The 20,268-nt window shown below is 39.1% G+C and overlaps 1 protein-coding gene across 19 annotated transcripts in view; it reads left to right on the forward strand.

Moving 5' to 3' along the window:
* The window catches only part of NCOR1 (nuclear receptor corepressor 1), a 115,841-nt gene that overhangs the window by 39,124 nt on the left and 56,449 nt on the right, over positions 1-20,268 (forward strand). For 12 of the 19 annotated variants that reach the window (XM_018064700.1, XM_018064701.1, XM_018064699.1 and 9 more), the window contains exons 7-17: positions 4,991-5,047; positions 5,595-5,647; positions 5,981-6,007; positions 8,025-8,091; positions 10,374-10,546; positions 11,735-11,825; positions 13,742-13,920; positions 14,452-14,506; positions 15,173-15,274; positions 18,313-18,440; positions 19,947-20,164. In XM_018064700.1, the coding sequence (XP_017920189.1) occupies positions 4,991-5,047; positions 5,595-5,647; positions 5,981-6,007; positions 8,025-8,091; positions 10,374-10,546; positions 11,735-11,825; positions 13,742-13,920; positions 14,452-14,506; positions 15,173-15,274; positions 18,313-18,440; positions 19,947-20,164 (1,150 nt within the window). Of the gene's footprint in view, positions 1-4,990; positions 5,048-5,594; positions 5,648-5,980; positions 6,008-6,036; positions 6,374-8,024; positions 8,092-10,373; positions 10,547-11,734; positions 11,826-13,741; positions 13,921-14,451; positions 14,507-15,172; positions 15,275-18,312; positions 18,441-19,946; positions 20,165-20,268 lie in introns of those variants that run through there. The other 7 variants (XM_018064704.1, XM_018064712.1, XM_018064717.1 and 4 more) reach the window with 4 other exon arrangements.

Below are 20,268 nucleotides of genomic sequence, written 5' to 3' on the forward strand. Positions count from 1 at the left end.
TAATGTTCTTAAATTTTGAAGCTTGGTGCTTTTCTTTACATGCTGAAGAAAAGTTGATAGTTGTGTCTTAAATTATTTAATATTTCATATTCATGTTATATGGTATACTTGACAGTATAATTTTATCAGCCAAATCTCCTGTTGTATAGTGTGAAGTTTGTAGCACACAATGCAGCCGTTCTGTGGTTTTTCACTTTATAAGGGACATTTGATGCCAAGTACACTGTTGTAGTAGAGAATGTGTCGTTGGATATGGGAATGACTTGCATTATCTGCTTCAGAACTGAGAGTTGGGGTGTAGTTTGAATTTTAGTTATAAAGTATGAGGCCACTGACCTTTAGGTAGTCTTTGCCTTTTTAGGTCTGTAAAACAATTTCTTCTTTTATGCTTATAATTAAAAAGTGTCCACGAATTTAGGAAAGCTGGGCCTCAATTATATGAATAATTTTGTGATGTTAAAGTTGGTTTTTGACCAGAATCCAGCCCAGGAACTAACAGTTAAAGGGAAACCAGCTTCCCCCTAATGTGAAGAGAACCTTGTGACAGAGCTGGTTATCATGGGTCTTCTAGAAGCCCCTGTTGAAGGAAGAATTCCATGCTTTATGTACCATGCTAGAGAACTGGTTTGTCAGCTATAGGCAACCATCAGCAGAAGTTGGGGATTGTTGTTTCAGTTGTTTGCCTGTTGTGAGTGGATTCACCAGAATCAGTGCATCTTGTACAGGCAGCCTACAGCTATATTATCCCAGATCCTAAAGGAAATGGCTTTGAGAAAAGCAGCTGTGAGCTAATCATTAGGTAAGCATTTACACGAGTGATCTTGGAGTCAGGCGTGCATGGATGTGTATGTATAGATGGATAACTGAGTCGTCAGACACCCAATACGTAAGATGATGGTAATTGTCACCAGGAGGCAGAAATATGGGTTAATCACCAGTTTCTTGACTGGGTTCAAAATCAGTCCAATTTATTGGACAGAACAGCCTCCGTGAGGGTGAAAGGCAGTGGGTGGAGTAAGTGATGAGGATCCCTCAGGGCATGCCTGGAGGGTAGGGGTGTGCCCCAAAATGGATTTTATAGAAAGTCTCCTGCTTTTATAAAACACACAATAAAGCACTCCTGTGGGCTGATTGGCTGCAGGTCTATTTGTGACTCAAGGGTAAAGTAAAGAAGGATCAGAGCTGGTGATGATGGAAAAGGTTTTTATAAAACACTGAATTCTTAGTATGAGTTACTTTTCAAGTATGTTGAATCCAGTGCTATTTATTAATTGATTGAATTGCTTAATTAGCCTTCTCTTACAGGCTTAATAAACAGTTCCAGTGTTAGTGGGTTCTGTGGTTGCCTGACTAGGATGTGACAGAAAATTCGGTTTGTGTTTAATTTATATATGTATGCTCTTTCTCGTTAGTGTGGTACGTGTTCCTCGATGCCCATCAGCAGAGCCAAAAGTTCCTTTTGGACCTCTTCTTGCCACTACAGCATTTATACACTCAGCCTGTTACACATTCTGTGTAGAAGAGAAGAACCTAGCTTGAAATCTGTGTTAATATTAGACTTACAGTGAAGATTGTTTTTAACTCAGTAACCATAGAAATCATCTTTTAAAACAAATTCTTTTTGTATCCGCTGTTGCTAGTTGTCTGCTGTGGTAGTGCTTGTGCAGTAGGTCCTAGATGGTAGCGGGGGTCTCCAAGGGGCAGGGTGGAGGTCCTCGGGGGCGGAAGTGGAGCACTCAGCCTTCCTCTCTCCTGACCCTTACCCGAACCTTTCTCCTTACCAGCTGCCTTTTGTCGGACCTTCGCCCCGTCTGTGCTTCTTTTCATGAATGACCTTACTCTTTTTGACACAGAAGGCAGAGAGCAGTGGTTGGTGACAAGGGTCATCCCCTTCTTGTTCGTCAGCAGCACATGCTGGTTGCAGTTAAGCCTAACATGTCTTGAGAGACTGGGGCCATGATCTGAGAGGCGACTTCTGTCTTTTATTTAGGACATTAGTGGGAAGCAGAAAACTGCTCACGCTGATGGTTAGCTTTAAAACTGTCTAACTGAGAGAAAAAGTGCTCTGCATCATAGTTAAACTTGAGGCCAAGATTCATTTAGTCTCTAAGCAGACTCTTCTCAACTATTTTTAATAGTTTAATTGGCTGTCACCCTTCCCAGTTGTAGATCCCAAAAATATTTGTCAGTGCTCTAATTTCAGTGTTATAATATATATTGAAAGAGGGGTGTGGAGTGTAGTTTTCAAAACCATTTATGCTTTGGTTGAATGATTTGCAAGTTACTGTGGCACTAATTTCACTAGAAGAAAGAGAGATTGACAATAGAGAACGTACTCAGTGCCAATAACCCCTGGTCACCGAGGCCATTGTCTTGGAAACTGTCTATTTCTCTCTTTTTGCTACTCTGCAAATTTGGTTAATCAATGAGGAGCCTCAGTCCTGCCTCCTGAGTGTTGGTCTGGTCAGTTGCTTCTCTCTTCCTCCTCTGGCACTAGCTTATTTTAACCCATCACCTCGCATAGGTGCTCAGTTTCCTTCCTTCATTCTTTACTTTCTAATCCATCCTTCATATTTGAGATCCCCAGTGTGATTTCCAAATAGAACTTTTTGCTGATTCCCCCCCTTCTCCCAAGTAGCCCAACCTTTTCATCAGGGCTCACGTGCCTGCCTGGCCAGCCTGCGGGCCTGGACTCCTTTCTTAGCACTACCAGAACAGGTGTGAGTGTCCCCTTGATGGCAGTGCTTTTTACCCTGTGATGTTGCCCCAGTGCCAGGCGTCCCTGTGTCTTGCTTGTCTTGTCTGTCGAGTGCAATCACTTCAGGACCCAAAGCAAGGATCATTTTCTCTGTGAGCCTTCCAAGACTCCTTATCCTCCACACCAGAAAATCAGTCTTATTCATTGTTTCCTTAGGGTCTAGCAGGTGCTTGGCACATGGAACATATTCAGTGTATGTTTGAGGCATTAATTACTTCTATCTGCAGATTTAGAACAAAGTTATATAAATGTGAAGGTTTTAAATTAAAATATTTCTGCCAAACAATTGACAAGTTAATCTATTCTTAGCAGTTAAGCCAACATTAAGTCAAATATTTAATAAAATTTCGCAAAACTTAAATCTTGGAATATGCAAACACTTTCTAAATATCAGCTCTAAAATTAGTCCTGAAGAGGTAAGTGGATACCAGTAAATATTTGCCATGCATAATTTCCCCCTTGTCTACCAGTACTATTTGTTTACAGTTCCACTTGGCCAGCTTGTTCTTGGTTGAAGAACAGGCTGTAGACTGTATAGTGGTAGAGTGCCTCGAGAAGGCAAATTGAAAAACTGGCAAGTGAAGATTATCTAGATTATCTAGAGAGATTATCATTGAAGGTGCTAGGTATTTCCAAATTTATGACCTGTGATTATGTTATTTGTGTGTTATTTAATACACGCCTTATAGTTAGTAAATGTGAATTTTCTGGTATGTACATTTGGCTTTTTGAGAACAGTTGTTCTCAACTGCAGGCTTTTTTGATTGTTATAACTTGTAGGGGGGTAGAGTGCTGGTGGCATCTAATGGATTGAGGCTGAGGTACTGCTGAGTAGCCTGTAATGCACTGGGCAGTCCCCATAAGAAAGAGACATCTGGCCCAAAATGTTAATGGTACCAAGGGCACAAGTCTGCCTTAAAACTGTCAATAGAAATAGAGTTCACGCTGCACATTGTATGGGTTATTGCAGTTTTGCATTTGACATTTTTGATAGGTTTATTTCTCATCTCAATAACATTTTGAGTTTCTTGGAGTTCAGAAAGTATATTACACTAGTTTGAGCTTTCTACACTGGTTAAACATACTTCTTTTCACATAATATATGCTAAGTAAATCTTTGACCGATTGACTGATAAATGAAAAGGAGAATGTTTATTTTAAGGGAACATCTTTCTTTACACTTGGGGAGCTTGCTTGATTTCATTCCCACGATGTCTCACATCAGAAGTCCTGGAGAATTCCCAGTCTCAGTGTGTGGACAGTGGGAGTCTGTAGTGGACAGGGAACCCTCGTGACCCGTGAGCATGGGCTGGGCAGAGAGAGCTGAGAACCTTGACACTGTTACCGGATGTAGAGCTTAAATAGCTTGAGTGTCGAATTTTGTTGTATTTCATTTGTCTATTAAAGGTAGATTTCTGTTAGATAGCACTTTGGTCTAGATGATTTAATTTTTGAAAAAGACATGTGCTGGTGGTGGTTTAGTCACTAAGTTGTGTCTGACTCTTGAGACCTCATGGACTGTAGCCTGCAAGGCTCCTCTGTCCATGGGATTCTCCAGGTAAGAACACTGGAATGGGTTGCCATTTCCTTCTCCAGGGGATCTTCCTGACCCAGGAATCTAACTGGGGTCTCCTGCAAGACAGGGAGATTCTTTACCAACTGACCTATTAGGGAAGCCCAAAAAGGCATGTAAAAGTATATAATTCAACATTTATTCACTAATGAATACTTTAAGTAATTCAAACTAGTTGTTTTCTCTGTTATTACCAAGATTTTCTTAAAACTAGAGAATATACTCATTATAAGCTTTTCTTCAAAGAGATCAGTTTGTTCTACCATGGTAAAGATTGCCAACTTTATGGTATTTTGTGTTTTTAAATCATCTTTAAAGATATTAAGAGTTGAAGTTTTAAACATGTTTGAGGGATTCATTTCTAATAGTGAATCTCTGCTTCCTCTCCTTGGAATCTTATTAGTAATATCTATTTGCTTTTAAGAACTTAGCAATTCTTTGGATTTTGGTTTCAAAACACATGTTCAGATTTGACTGATTTGGTGAAGGAGTTACAAAAACAAAATTAGTATTTTAGCCTATCATATGAAAGAAGAATATTTGGAAGTAAGGATAAGTTTGACTATAGATTGGTCTTTAGGTAAATATTATTGAATTAGAAGTAACTTTGCATTTAGGTAATTTTTACTTATATAATATAATAATATTTTTATCTGTAGAAAAAAGCGGAAGAAGCTCATAAAATATTTGAAGGTCTTGGTCCGAAAGTTGAACTGGTGAGTAAAAAATTTTTTTCGTGTCTAGTGCTCTTTTTGAAGCAGTTTTTCTTGGGATAAGGTGGAGTATGGTCGCTTGATTTCAGGATGAAAGTAATGTGGCCGGGCAGTAAGGGTGATAAGCTTGAAATAACGTGCACAAACTTGGGACCTTTGCAGAGGCATTTTCCTGATCATGTTTTTGCCCGAGCAGCTGTTAAATCACTGAGGTAGAAGGAGGAAGAAGTAATAGCAGAAATGGAAAACTCTTTGAATCATCTTGTTAGGGTAATAATGGCATTTTATCCTCCTTTGTCTTTCAGAGTTTAAAAAAAAAAATCTATGAGTGAAGTGACTATGGGGTACAGTGGATTTCCTTGTTAGCAGATGGGGTGGACAGAGTTATCACAGAGGCCAGCTAAGTCTGGAGGTTGTGGCTGAGTGTTTGTGTGTAGACCCATTAGCAGTACTTTACCTGAGCTTCCATTGATGTGTAGGGAGTGTATCTTTGTCTCTTAGTAGGCAAGTGTACAACATTTTGTTTATAAATGTTTGGTTTATTTTATAGCCACTCTATAACCAGCCGTCAGACACCAAGGTGTACCATGAGAACATCAAGACGTAAGTATTGATCATCTTTGGAGTTCTTCAGTTAAAGACCATATATTCTATAAAGAGACGATTTTTACATTATCTGCTGACATAGTACTATAACGTAGTGTAGGTGTGTTTTAGATTTGTGTAATTTGCTGTTGTTTTACTATATGTTATCTTCCTCTGGCTTTTTGGGGGTTGGGGTAACAGCTTTGAGTTTCCGAGGCCAAAAAATAAAATAAATGATTGCATAAAACTAGCTGGTTTTATGATCTGCTAGTAAAAAAGGTGGATACTTAACATTGAAATGGCTTACCTTGAGGCTTGAATTTTTTGCCTCCTGTTTTGTCTTTTTTTCAGTGGAGTACCTGCAAGGCGCATGATGAAGTAAGATAATGAAGCTTTTTCATTTAAGACTAGTGATGACACCGTCCCCCACCAAGCCACATCTGCCATTGCAAAGTAGAAGTGCCACGGATCATTTTATCATTATTCAAATCCTATTCTAGGGAAATCCCTTCCATGACTCTTGCTAATGACGGTATTTGTAGACCCTTCTGCCGTTTCATGCCCTGGTGCCTCGGAAGCGCTCAGCCCTCACGTGGGTGCGGAGACTGCTCCACAATGTAGCTGGCTTAGCCTTGCTCCTCCCAGACACCAGGCCTTTCTGGATGCACATTTTGGAATAAGAAAATAAGTGAAAAGAAAACCTAATTTCTTGATCTGATTGAAGTAAGAGAGGAAGCTAGATAGGTATCTTTTTTTAAAATTATCATATTTTAAGAGAATTTTAGATGAATTATTCTTAGTTTGTAACAAAAATGTGATAGTGATATTTCTTCTTTATTATGTTTTATTAACTATAGCCAGAACATTATACTTATTTACTAGTACATTACTAATGAGCACATTTATATATATATATAATTAAAAATTTTTTTTCTTACTGAGAGTATATGCAATAGTTGGCTACTTTGCAGAACTGGTGGCAAATATAATTTGCATGGTAGTATGCATGACAGAAACTGAAATTTGAATGATTTTAACTTTTGTTAACTAAGTGGTTTATAATAAAAGTCATATACCTAGAATTTTTCTGTGAGATGCTGCTATGGTCTTGACAACCCTTAGAGCTAGGTTAGGCAAAACATATAAAATATACCTTGTTTTGGAACTGTTTAGCTGTTCTAACATTTTTAAAAAGGAAAGTAGCAGATAAAAATCTAGTTGGCTACTTTTAATAATTTTTTTTTTCCACAAAGCTTCCATTATGTTTGTGTTCTGTCTTTTCCCTGATAGTCGCTGCAGAGCAGCCCTGTCTGATTTCTTTCATATTAGCTATCTTCCTGCTATAGTGCTTAGCACACTGTCCTGAGAAGGAGTTCTTCATGTAAATTCTTAGGAACAATTGTAAATTATATTTATTGATTGTCCTTTGCTGTTGAGTAGCACATAATTACAGCGAGAGCAAACTGCATACATGGCAATGCTTCCACTGCACACCATCTTGTGAAGTACCGTCTACTCAGCTACATGTGTCCGTATGGATCGTTCAGTAGCTGTACTGTCATCATCATCATTTGCTTTGTATGAAATAGCAAATGTTCTTTCAATAATTCTTTTTAATCTGTTGGCTTCTTTTCCATATAGCCAGCTCCTGACTGTTCATGCTTATTTAAGTGGAACCAGTGTCAGTGTTAGTCCAGAGTGGCAGATAACCAAAAAAATTACTTCTACTTGCCTTGGCTTTGTATTTATATTTGAATAATCAGCTTGAAATCCTTTCTGGAAGTAGGTGGGGTATAAATATTTATATTTGAACCTGCATGCCATTGTTTTTGAAGGTTACAGTCCTTCATATTTGAAAAGCGAAACTGTTAAGTTATAAGGGAGGGCTTGCTGTCCTGTCACGTTGCCCCCATGACTTCTTAGAGTGGACTGTGTTGTTTCTGTGCCTGAAGAAAGCCTCTGTTTAAGGCAGAGTCAGCTCTCTGTGTTGGTACACTCTGAGGAGGCAGGGCAGCGTGGACCTGTGTTATGAGGTAACTGCGAAAGCTTGGCCTCCTCTCCACCTCCCTCCTCCCAAGAGTGAACCAGGGTGTTTAACCTCACTAGAATTCTTAAGAAGAATCAGTAACTGTTATAACTGAAAATAATATTTGCCTTATGAATGTAATAGTTGAAAATGAACTCTTTGTGTTAAAGCCTTACTATAGAATGGGAGGAAATTTAGTCCTAATTATTGGAGGAGTCTTGTTTTGCAGGGTGAAAAAATTAGGATTAACTTTGATTATATTGTATATTCTTAAGTGATCTTTGCTTGTTTTTCAGTGTCTCTGAAAACAAAGTGAATGCACTATTGTACTTTTTCTTAATGTCATACAACCGTATTTTTCTCTTCTAGAAACCAGGTGATGAGGAAAAAACTCATTTTATTTTTTAAAAGAAGAAATCATGCAAGAAAACAAAGGGTGAGGTCCTATCCTTGTTCACTGAAATTTGTTCAGCTTTCCCGTCCGTGCTTCTTCAGGCATTCACTTTCCCATTGTTAGTGAGAACGGTTCTTGACCACACTTGAGAGCAGGTGCTGATTTGTAACTATAAATGTGACTTACACATCAATCTGAGTCTAGTAACATTTTGATATCATAAATCACATTTAATATCATTATCAAATTTTCTCGGTCATCTGTGTATAGCATTTTCATCTAGCCAAAATAAAGAAAATGGTGAGTAGTTTAAAATATGAAAGAGAAGTAGGATAATCTCATTTAGTCTCTTAACCTCAGACATATTGGGTAAGTTATGGTCATGCTGATGAGGCATCACTGTTCTTTCTTATTAGAAACTGGGTCAGCTAAAGTTCAGCTTTTTCAAATTCACGGTATTCTTTGTATTTATTATGACTTGCAGTCTAAAAATTTTGTGGTTATAATCTTCATGGAAATTAAGTTACAGAAAATATGATGCCACTGTTCTTTTATAGTGTGTTCGTAATAATTTTAGACTGTTAATTCATTTGAATGGTTTCTTACTGAATAAATGATATATTTTGATTCACATCAAAAATGAACTTGTACCTGGTATTTAAGGACCTGTTAGTTTGATGAATTGTAAGGGTCACCAGCTTTTATTTGGTATATAACTCCCAATGTTCTAATTTGGCAGTCTGGGCCTTCAGATACTTTCTTAAATTATCAGTCTTGAATTTTTTTTTTTTGGCCAAGAGCATACACATACAAATAAATTAGCTAAAGTGTTTTTTTTCTATCCAGTAATTTTGTTTTAATTGTGGTAATTGCTAAATTTGCTATCCAAAGAGACAAACATAGAGGTCCAGACTTTGTTCTTATATTTCACCAAGTATTTAGTTATGAACTTTGTCTGTTCGCTGACTTGTTTAGTGAATACTTATTGGCAGTTTCCCCTTTTCCAAGAGTGAACCAAGGTGTTTTATCTCATCAGGATTCGTAAGGAGAATCAGTAACTGTTAGTTATAACTGAAAAGTAATATTTGCCTTAAAATTGAAGGTGAACCCATGTATTATTCTACAAAGGGAGTAGATAGCCATGTGGCTTTAGTCCTTGGGGAGTCTAAGGAGGAAGAGGGCAGATGAGGCCACGGGCGATTACTGTATTGGGGTCGTCCGGTGGTTCAGGACGTCCAGATAACTGAGGTGCACGTAGGGGACAGCTGGCACATAGTGGTCCTGAGGGGTGTTTCACAGGAAAACCAGCCGTCTGCCAACTTGTACAAGCTCGGGAAGGGCTGGGAAGCGGAGGGAGCGTGACAGGGCAGGGGAGCCAAGCCAGGTTGTGCATGGCCTGAGGGTCAGGCGGGGGCTTGAGGTCAGATGCTGAGGTCATCTGTGAAATGTTTAAGCTGAGGAAGGGAATGTGCATCTAGTTACACCTCAGGGTGCGTGGGAGTTGTGTAGGAAGGAGGCGAGGGGGTGACTTGGTGGTGGAGCCAAATAAAGGTAGATTCAGGCCCAGGAGGTGGACTGGTGTCAAGGAGACAGAGGGACTATGGGGGACAGTGCTTTCCCTCTCTTCCCCTCCTGGGCCATTGTGAGCCCTTTCACACTTTCTGTTGTTTTGTACCGACGGTCCTGTGCCCACAGTACAGGGTTCTTCTCTGTTTAAAGAATGAGGTCACACATTATTCATTTCTCTAAAAGCATTCATTCTTAATTTCATGTAGTTTATACTGGATTTCTTTTTGTCATAGAGTACAACCAATTTCTGCCTTTTCCAGACTGTAAAAATGTTCATTATATGGCATTATTTATAGTAAGAAAAAATTGCAGGTAACCAGAACTTCCAACAGTAGGAGGGTGGTCTAAATGTGAGTGTTTTCTTTGACCGATGGAAAGGTGACAACAAAATGTTAATCTGCTTGCCTTTGGGATTACAAACTATTTACATGTTACTATTTCTCATTTTCCATTTTTTTGACAATGAAGACTTAATTGTTATCAGAGTGGCTCAGCATGTAGTTTGTTGATTTGTGTAGTCTTAATGTTGACTAAGAAATCCAGCCATGATAGGCTCTGTGTATGGATCTTTCATAGAAAACAGCTCCCTGTCTTTCTCTTCTTTCAGATCAAGGACACCTTTTCATTCCCAGTTGAGTCATAGGCCAAATGTCCTTCTGACTTAGCCTTAAGAAGTAACCTGTGCTTTTAAGTATTAGGTTTGTCAGAATCACAGAGTTTAGTTTAATTATTAATTTGCTACGGGTATTTAATAGGAACAAAAAATCTGCCAACGTTATGATCAGCTCATGGAGGCATGGGAGAAAAAAGTGGACAGAATAGAAAATAACCCTCGGAGGAAAGCTAAAGAAAGCAAAACAAGAGAGTACTATGAAAAGCAATTTCCAGAGATTCGAAAACAGAGAGAACAGCAAGAACGGTTTCAGCGGTAAGTGGTTTGATGTTTTTCTTTGAATCATATTTTTAATCTTTCACAATATTTATTGTCACCTGAATCTAACCATTAAGAAGGTTCATAAAGAATTTAGTTATATTTTTTCTCTTTTAAAATAAATATAGTTGATTTACAGTGTTGTAACAGTCTCTGCTGTATAGCAGAGTGACTCAATTTTATACATACATACCTTCTTTTTTAAATATTCTTTTCCATTATGATTTATCCCAGGATATTGGATATAGTTCCCTATGCTATACAGTGGGACCTTGTTGCTTATCCATCCTATATATAATAGTTTGCATCTGCTAATCCCAAACTCCCAATCTATCCCTCCGCTGCCCCTTGGCAATCACAAATCTCTTCTCTACCTCTATGAGTCTAAGAACTTTTATTTTGAATATAAAACTTTGTTATCAGTTAGCAATGTTTATATCTTGGTGAATCTAATAACTTTTTATATTTAATCATGCTGTTTAATCTAAATTTAAGTAAATATGTTGAAATTAACTCTTCAGTTCTTGAAAATGCTCATTCCTTTTGAAATGACAGTAAGAATAAGACAGTGTTTCATGGTCCTTCACTACCTTTCAGCATAATCAAAAGTCTTATTAAATTGTTTGCTAATTAAGAAATTCTTTGTTATTGGTACATAGTTTCCGATTTGTTTTTACTTTAGAGGACAAGTGCTTTTGCAAAGGTAGAATCTTTAGTTGCCTTTTCTGCTGTCTCATGTGAGTGAGTCATGAAAGCCCTGGTAACCACAGTTAAGTTGTTGTGAGGAGTGATGATTGGATTTTTGTTCCCCTCCCTTTAAAAATGTTTTATGTATTTTTCTAAGTCTGCTATCCTATGCTGTGGAAGGCAGACAAAAGACTGCTATTTGAAATGAAAATGACACCAATAACTAGTTTTCCAGATGTTTCCTGCAAATAGTTCTGCCATTTGAATTTAGACTTGTAACCTTTAAAAAGAAATCTTAGCATTTAAATTGTTACTAATTTTATAGATAAATGACTTAAACATATTGCTTAAAAGTAGTTACTCAATAGCATTTTAGGGTTTTTTTTCCCCCTGACTTCTAGTCTCACTCAGAAAGCAAATTGATGTAAAAGTAATCTAATTGATAACTTCTTTATAAAAGGCCTTTAAATATATGTGTAATTTCTCCCTCATATTTAGAGTTGGGCAGAGGGGAGCTGGTCTTTCAGCCACCATTGCTAGGAGTGAACATGAGATTTCTGAAATTATTGATGGGCTCTCTGAACAGGAGGTAAGGCACTTAATTTAATTAATTCATGTTAATTGAGTAGGCATTTTAGCTTCATACCCCATGAACTAAGGGTTTATTTGTATATATATGAGAGAATGCTTACAACGTTTGGGTTTTTCCAAAGTACATGGCCAACCATAAAAGGTTTTAAACAAGGCTGCCCTGAGATCTTATTGCCGTTTTATGAAGATGGCTTCTGCAGCAGGGAGGCTTGGAAAGAGGTGAGGACGCTTTTATGATTAAAAATAAGGGCCTGAATCAGGGCGACAGTGGTAGAAATGTGTTAAGAGGGGCCTTATTAGGGGGACAGATTAGTAGAAGGCAGAATGGATAGGACAGGAGTTGGGGGAAAAGACGAGCAGGTTAGAGGATGGGCTGCTGCTGCCGTTTTCCTGAAAGAGCAAAGGAGCAGGTGTTTGTGTGTTAGGTTGTGGACCTGAGGTTCGTTGGAGGTGGAGTCGGGGGTGATGTCTAGAGTGTGATCTCTAGCCAGCTGAGCCTGGGAGAGATCAATATGATGTTAATAAATCAGTTCTGAATAAGAATAAGTTTCAGTTTCTAGCACTGAGTCTTCATAGCTGGGTTCATATTCTCTGAAGTTTGGTCCAAAAGCCATATATTAACTTCTGCTAGTTTTGGTTTTAAAATATGGCTTTTTGAAAACCTCATCTCTCATTTCTGAAGGTGTAGCCCTCTTAAGTAATAATCAAAGACAATTATTATATTGCTGTACATTTCAGGCTTTGTGGCTGTGATCTCTGCAGTGATGACTTAACTCTGCGTTTAATTTCTTTGCTTACTGTTTGATCTGATTCTATGTGGGGGGGGCATCTGTAAGCAACCAAAGCTATTATTAGGTGAATACTAGCTGAATGTGAAGCTAGTCAATGTCAAGGTGAATGTCAAGCTAGTGTGTCTGTCCCAAACCACATTTTGGTGTTTAGACAGACTGAGGTAGAATGTGCTAAGTCACTCCAGTCGTGTCCGACTCTTTGCGACCCCATGGACTGTAGCCCTCCAGGGTCCTCTGTCCGTGGAATTCTCCAGCAAGAATATTGGAGTGTGTTACCATTTTCTACTCCAGGGGATCTTCCTGACCCAGCTATCAAACACGTGTCCCTTATGTCTCCTGCACTGACAGGCGGGTTCTTTACCACTTGAGAGTCCCTGTAAAATGAGAAACTCTGTCAGGAGTTGACTAAGGCAATGTCCACTGCTAGGAGAAGAGTTTTAGAAGAAGACCTAGCCTTGTGTTGGGGTCAGTAGTTATAATTTTTGGTACAGGTTTTCTCACTGAAGTTTGTGCTTGTAAACTTACTGACTTAAGCTTTGGGAAGATAAATTATATAACTGAAACCAAGTTTTAGTTGAAATTTGAAGGATGATAGTCTTAAATTTGCAGTGGAAAGATTATGTAAGATTAGCAAGAAGTGTTTGATACTTCAGTAAGTTTAGTTAATTTAAAATCAATGACCTTAAGATTGTGGTTCCTGTCTGTGTATTTTTCTATTTTATTATTCCATAAAATGATGTTGAGACTTTTTAAAATGAGGCAATATTAATGTTAATAAGTGCTTCATAAGGTCATTACTTTAGTGATCTGACATCATTGTGTGTCCTTTAGGTCTAAGATCCATTAGCTGAAGTATCTGCTGCGTTTAAGGAAAGAACTCTTCTCACATTGTAGTGGTGGATTTAAAAAAGTACATGTACTTTCTGCCTCTCTGCCTCTGTTATTCGTACAATGAGTATTTATTAGATCCGTATATAATGATCATATGTCAGATGTTATGGTACCACTGCCGTTGTCATTAAAGTGCATATGTGGTGTTTCAGTGTCTGTTAAGATAGTCATTCTGTGGCCCTCTTTAAGTTTAATTCTATGTACATTGCATTTCTTCTTTGTTTTCCTTCAGAATAATGAGAAACAAATGCGACAGCTCTCTGTGATCCCACCTATGATGTTTGATGCTGAACAGAGACGGGTCAAGTTCATTAACATGAATGGGCTCATGGAGGACCCTATGAAGGTTTATAAAGATAGGCAGTTCATGAATGTTTGGACTGACCATGAGAAGGAGATCTTTAAAGACAAGTAATTTAAATTTTAAATTATTCTCTAATAGAAGTTTATATGAGTTAGTGAAAAGTATTGGCATTTACTTGTAAATTGAACTGTTTTCCCCTAAACATGGCCCCATTTTGGCATTTGAATAACGTGGGAGGCAGAGAAGACAGATAGGATGCAACCTTCTTGTAAATTTATAGCTGGAAATGTAGGTACCAGCTTAGAACAGAGTTGTGGAGGCATTTTAAGAGTGGTACCCAAACCTGAATGGTGTCAGAATCACTGGGGGTGCATTTGAAAGTTACAGATATCTGTGCAATACTGTATCCCAATCCAGTCAGTTCCTGGTGGACTATTCCCAGGAATCTGTGCCCTTTAAGAGGACATTGGCCTTTAGGAGTCACTAGGAATTAGTCTACGTTATATTTGTATTCCCAAGGGCTTCCCCCACCTCTTTTTAAGTTGTTAAAGAGAGTGTGTGTGTGTGTGTGTGTGTGTGTGTGTGTGTGTGTGTGTGTGTGTGTGTGTGTGTGTGTGTGTTGTTTTTCTTTTACTCAGGTTTATCCAGCACCCAAAAAACTTTGGACTGATTGCATCTTATTTGGAAAGGAAGGTAGGAAATGGTTTACACTGAGATTATTGATAGATTTGGGTTGGTTGCTGCTTTGAAGGTTTTGTGTGCTAAAGCACAGAAGTAGTTTGAGTTTTTGCAAAGGGCTTGACACAGAAAAGATTCTAATGTGAATAATATAGTGGTGTTTACAATCATATGATGATTCTAAGCACAACACAGACTAATTTTCATGGTTAATGAAAATGACCTGATACTATGTTTCCCTAAAAACACACAGGTTACAGTGTTTTTCTGAACATCAATTAAACTTCTAATTAAAATTTCAGAGTCCTGATTTTCCCTGAATTTGTTCCACAATGTATTATTGGATGTTGGGTTTATGAACAAAATATTTAAAGAGACATTTTGAATGTTTACTTATTTAGAGGAAGAAAGAGGACTTAGTTACTGGTTAATAGGAAAGTGCTTGAATGCTTCTGATAGTTCCTGGTATCTTTTACATAATCTGTGTTAAGACCACTGTAATTGTCCATCAAAACAGTAGATACTATATATATGTATATTTTACAGCCTAGATATGCCTTAAAGAGTTAGCCATTTGTGTTTCTCCAGTTTATATTTTGAGAACACTAGAGATTTTCCTTGAAGATGTTACTTGATTTTTAAAAAAATTCAATCGCATTGGATCCTCAATTTTTTTTATAGAGTGTTCCCGATTGTGTTTTATATTACTACTTAACCAAGAAAAATGAGAATTATAAAGCCCTAGTAAGAAGGAACTACGGAAAACGCAGAGGGAGAAACCAGGTATGTTTCATTATTGTATGGAAGCTATTTCAAGGTTGGTGGAATATAAAGATGAAAAATTTTATAATAGGGGCTTTCTCTGTAATGATACTTTAGGAATTGATCTTTCTATCAAATTAATTAGAATGTTATGAACATGCTTTGATTATTTTGAAGTTAATCTATATTTAATGTGTTGCATTTTCTATTTTGAATGCATTTTAAGTTTCTGGCATACCAAAATTAATGAGAAGTTTTATATTTTCATGCTATTGAAATGGTGCATGTCAGAGTTAACAATTGTAATATAATTAAATACAAGCACTGTGATATCTTAATGAATACACCACCCTTTCCAGTCCTTCGGTCTGTGAAGGGGACAGGTAGAGTAAGGTGACTACAGAGTCAAGGGTTGTTTGCTAAAATAGTTGGAACATGATTGTTTCAGGTTAGCTTCAATTCTGGGGTTGAAGCACTTGATGTCAGAAGATTGTGTCTAATGTAGTACAGTGTGTGTTTTCACAGTGGCAGTTCAGAACTGTAGAAGCTCTTTTCCTTCGAATAGCTGGTCAGCTGCCCCCATAGCTCCCTCCTGCTCCTCTGTGTGCCACATGCCCTGAGACCACTCATAGGACAGTGGCGCCTGTGGACACAGCGGCTCTACTGCCGTCATGAGTGCTCTGAAGTTCTTTGTTCTCCACAACCCCCGCCTGCCTTCCCTGGTCACGCTGATCTCCAGATACAAGTTCCCTCATGATGTGTGGTCAGAAGTGTCTTGTGTGTTCTGGGTCATTGTTTCCTCCAGAGCAATGCCACCTCTTGGGATGTGGTCTCACAGACTTCAGAAGTAGTGTTTTTTGGTCAAGAAAAGTATAGAACATTTGAGGAGTCAGCTGTGTAAAGGCTGCTGGAGGTTGGGGAAACTGCAACTGGGGTGAAGGGCCAGGACTGAGATCCTAGTAAGTGAGGGGCATTGGTGGGTAGTGTGTACAGAGCACAGATGTCCCCTTGCTTGTAAGGTTCTGCTGTGGGCTGGTTTCAGGCAGCAGGGCATGTGGGGGTGTTTGCTTACCTGAAGACCCTGGTTGGTATTAGGGGCAGAAGAGTATTGGGGCAATACAGTTACATGTGTTGTTCAGACCTGAGGACAGTGGACCTCTTTCCTTGTCTTCAGCTGAGTTGACACCTCCCCATGACTTCTCGGGGCTGTAAACTGTTTCTGGGTAATGCAGCCCACTTGCTAGGCAGACGGCTGACTTTGTCATTGGTGTGCCATCTTGTTGGTTCAGATGACAGATGAATACTACCTTTGTGGGGTGCAGGGTAAGGTTACTAGCCATTTGAAACAGGTCTTGTGACCACTGTGGCATACTCATGAGTCGGGGTAAATGAAACATTCCCAGTTGTAAAGCAGAACTAGTCACAATTGGAGAGTATGCATTTGAAAATCTTCCCGATTTCTTAGTTTTCTTTAAGGTGATAATGCATACGCAAAAGAAAATGAAACTTGCAATTAGAAGGGTGTGAAGCTGTGAAGGTCAGATAAGGCCAGCAGGGAGTTGTAATAGTGAAACAGTCTAGCCAAAGGGCCAGAGTGAAAGAGTGGATTCCATTCTTGATGAATTGTGGAAATTTCATAGAATCAAGATCATGAGGACAGAAAGCAGGATTGGCAACAGTGGAAAGGTGGGATGCGGCGGGGGCGGCATGTGAGTAGATCACAGAGTCCTGGAGGTGACGCATGCCCACTGAAGATGGTGCTGGTGATGCCCTGTGGGAGGTTTTGATGGGCATGACCTGAAAGTATTTCACACGCAGGATATCATGTTGATAGAAAAGGCAGTGACTAGCATCTTGAATCTGAAGAATAATGACAAGGCCTAATGAGCCATGTGATAAAGTCATCTCTGTGTTCCTGGGAGACTTTGAGTCAGTCCTTAACACTAAATGATGAAGAAAGGTGTCATAGGTAGACTTTGTGAAATTTGTAAAAAGATTTTAAACACCATGGTTGAACAGTGTTCTAGAAGGGGCGGTCGGGAAGAAGACGGGTTCTGATTCTTCTTTCCACCTGGTTTAGAGGAAGGCATAGTGTAGGACATTTTCTGGAGAAGACTGAAGAGAAATTATCTTAAGGAAAAAGCTAATGGTAGTTTTGGGGAGTCAGTAAAAGACTTTGAGATTCCATCAAAAATTAAGGAAAATTTTGCTTTGTTCTGGGCAAAGGCATGAAAATGTTGGGTGTGCTGAGGGTAGCCTGAGCACACACCCTGTGGGAAGGGGCAGAGACTGGAAAGAGGTACTATGCCTGGGATGGTCCTGTTCAGTTAGGCCGTTGGATTTCTTCAATAAACAAATGTAATGGAACTCAACACAAACTTAATTTTACTTTCTCTCAGAGTCACAATTCTAGTAGTCGAGACATCAGAGATATAAGGGTCTATATCTTATCTCTCCTAGTCTTTGTTATATGCGTATTTACAGTCACTTAGTTGTAATTATAGCTTAGATAAATTTGAATGTTTACTTTTCAGTTTGTTGTATCCATAGTATTTTTCTAAATTGCTTCATTCTTGATAATGACCATGACTGTCTACTATTCTGGTAAAGAATGTTTCCCCCAAAGACAAACAACATAAAGACGTTTCTTGTAGTATTATCCATAATGATGAAAAAATTGGCAACATATTAAATATCTAATACTAGGGGCAATGGTTTGATAAATTATAGTTTATCAAATTTCACAGCAGAATTGAAATGTTTAAGTGACAGATTAGATGTTGGAATTAGAGTATCAACATCAGATTTCTAAGTGGAATCCTAACATTGTCACCTCTCTGGATCCAAACACAAGGAGCATTTGTGTGTGTGTACCCTTGTAAGCAATACATACAGACTACATTAAAGAGCTTTCAGCTGATTTTTAATACATGACCCCTAGTTACATTGTGGAGGATTAATTAATAAGTTTAATTTGTTGCATAGATATTTATTATCATTACAATTTGAGGAGCTATTTCTTTTAACTTTCCAACTTTACAAATGATGGTTCATTCTAGCAGCAAATTGCCCGACCCTCACAAGAAGAAAAAGTAGAAGAAAAGGAAGAGGATAAAGCAGAAAAAACAGAAAAAAAAGAGGAGGAAAAGAAAGATGAAGAAGAAAAAGATGAAAAGGAGGACTCTAAGTGAGTTAGTTAAATATTATTGTTATTTGAAAATAATGAGATTGAATCTATTGAAGGTATAGAATTTTAGATTTTAGAAAAATCAATGGGATATGTGCTTTGTCACCTAGTAGTTATCTGACATAATTAAGGGGTGGAATATTCTAGTAAGTATAACTTTCGGATTGATGGACTTACCTGCCAGATATGACCTAGTATGTTTCAGAAGGGATGGACTAAATAATACACAGTAGTTGTTGCTTGTGTAGTTGTTCATTTCTTTTTAATGTTTATTTTGTTATTTCTCTAATCTTCTTGGAAATACTGAAGGTTTGTCTGATTTTGAGGCAGTTAAAGCAGCCTAAATCATTTGTCATGGTTTTTAAAGTGTTGGATACTCATGCCATTCTAATTTTGTACTTTAGGAAGATGAAACCTATAGTTTTTTTTTTTTTTTAACTTATTCAGATAAAACATTTGTCCTCACCACATGGTCAGTGGTTATAAGTTACTCATAAGTGTTCATAAGTTACTGCCACATCTCGTTTTGACTTTGTTCTTAAAATCCCTGGTTTGTTTAATGAGTGCTCATACACTGCTCTGAGAGCTCAGTCTTCTGGAGGGTGCAGAGACCTACATGATGTGTGCTCTTCTTGGGCAGTTTATAGGCCAGGAGGGGAATTAGGCAAGATCCAAGTGGGAGGAGAAGAAAATGGCCTGGAAGGCATGTGCAGAAGCTGGGAGACTGAGAAGAGCTTGAGATTTTCTTCCACCTGCATAGTCTAGAGGACTTCATGCAGGAGCTAGTGGTCAATGTGGGTACAATAGAGGGTGTAGTGTGGATGGATTGGCCTCCTTGGGAAATGGCAGACAGTGGTTTCATTAGACTGGGACATCAGACGCCTCAGGAGAAAAGTAGAAGGAGGTTGGGGTTCGATATGTAAAGCCTCAAAGAAATCTCAAATGTGGACTTCACTCAGGGAGCGGTGTGGCCCTGTTTGGGAATAGGTAGGCTTAGCATGGCTGAAGTGGTTTCCTGCCGCAGCTCTTCCACTAGAATGTGGCTCTGTGAGCAGTTTAGGATGAACGGAGAGGTGGGAGGCAAGCAAGCAGGCGTGAAAGGCTGCGGCTGGGCTGCTGGGGCTCTGGACATGGGCAGCGGTGATAGAAACACAGGTGGTGGGAGAAATGTTAGTGAGTTGGAAGGTTCACTGACGGGGAGTGACGAGTATGGGAGAGAGCTGCAGGCGCAGTCAGGTCTGTCAGCTGGGTGATGGGGAGTGTGCTGGTTCTGTCAACAACAGGTAGTTGGGGCCGAGGGAGCAGGAAGCAGGGAGGGAGGGTGGGCATGTCTTTGGATGGATTGAGTTTGTGTTGATGAGAAGCCCAAGTGGTTATTCCAGGTAACTGAGAGTTTGGGGATTAGGGGGAGTTCCGTTTCTGTTTGAAGAATTTTCAAAGCTTTAATCTTTTTGGTGTATGTATACTTTTAAATCACACAAAATGTTCTTTGGCCACTGTTTCTAGAGAAAATACCAAGGAAAAGGATAAGACAGAGGGGACAGCAGAAGAAACTGAGGAGAGAGAGCAGGCCACACCCCGGGGCCGGAAGACTGCCAATAGCCAGGGCCGTCGGAAGGGCCGGATCACCAGGTCCATGACCAGTGAGGCTGCGGCAGCCAGTGCTGCTGCGGCAGCGGCCACTGAGGAGCCCCCGCCACCTCTGCCACCACCGCCAGAGCCCAGTGAGTAGACAGGGCTGCAGCGAATGGGCCACAATTTTGTTTGGGGTTCTGTTTCAGTGCTGGGGTACAGCAGGAGGGACGTCTGATACGGGCAGCCTAGAAAT

Source organism: Capra hircus, chromosome 19 (assembly GCF_001704415.2).
Source record: "Capra hircus breed San Clemente chromosome 19, ASM170441v1, whole genome shotgun sequence".
In the NCBI taxonomy this organism is placed as follows: Eukaryota; Metazoa; Chordata; class Mammalia; order Artiodactyla; family Bovidae; genus Capra; species Capra hircus.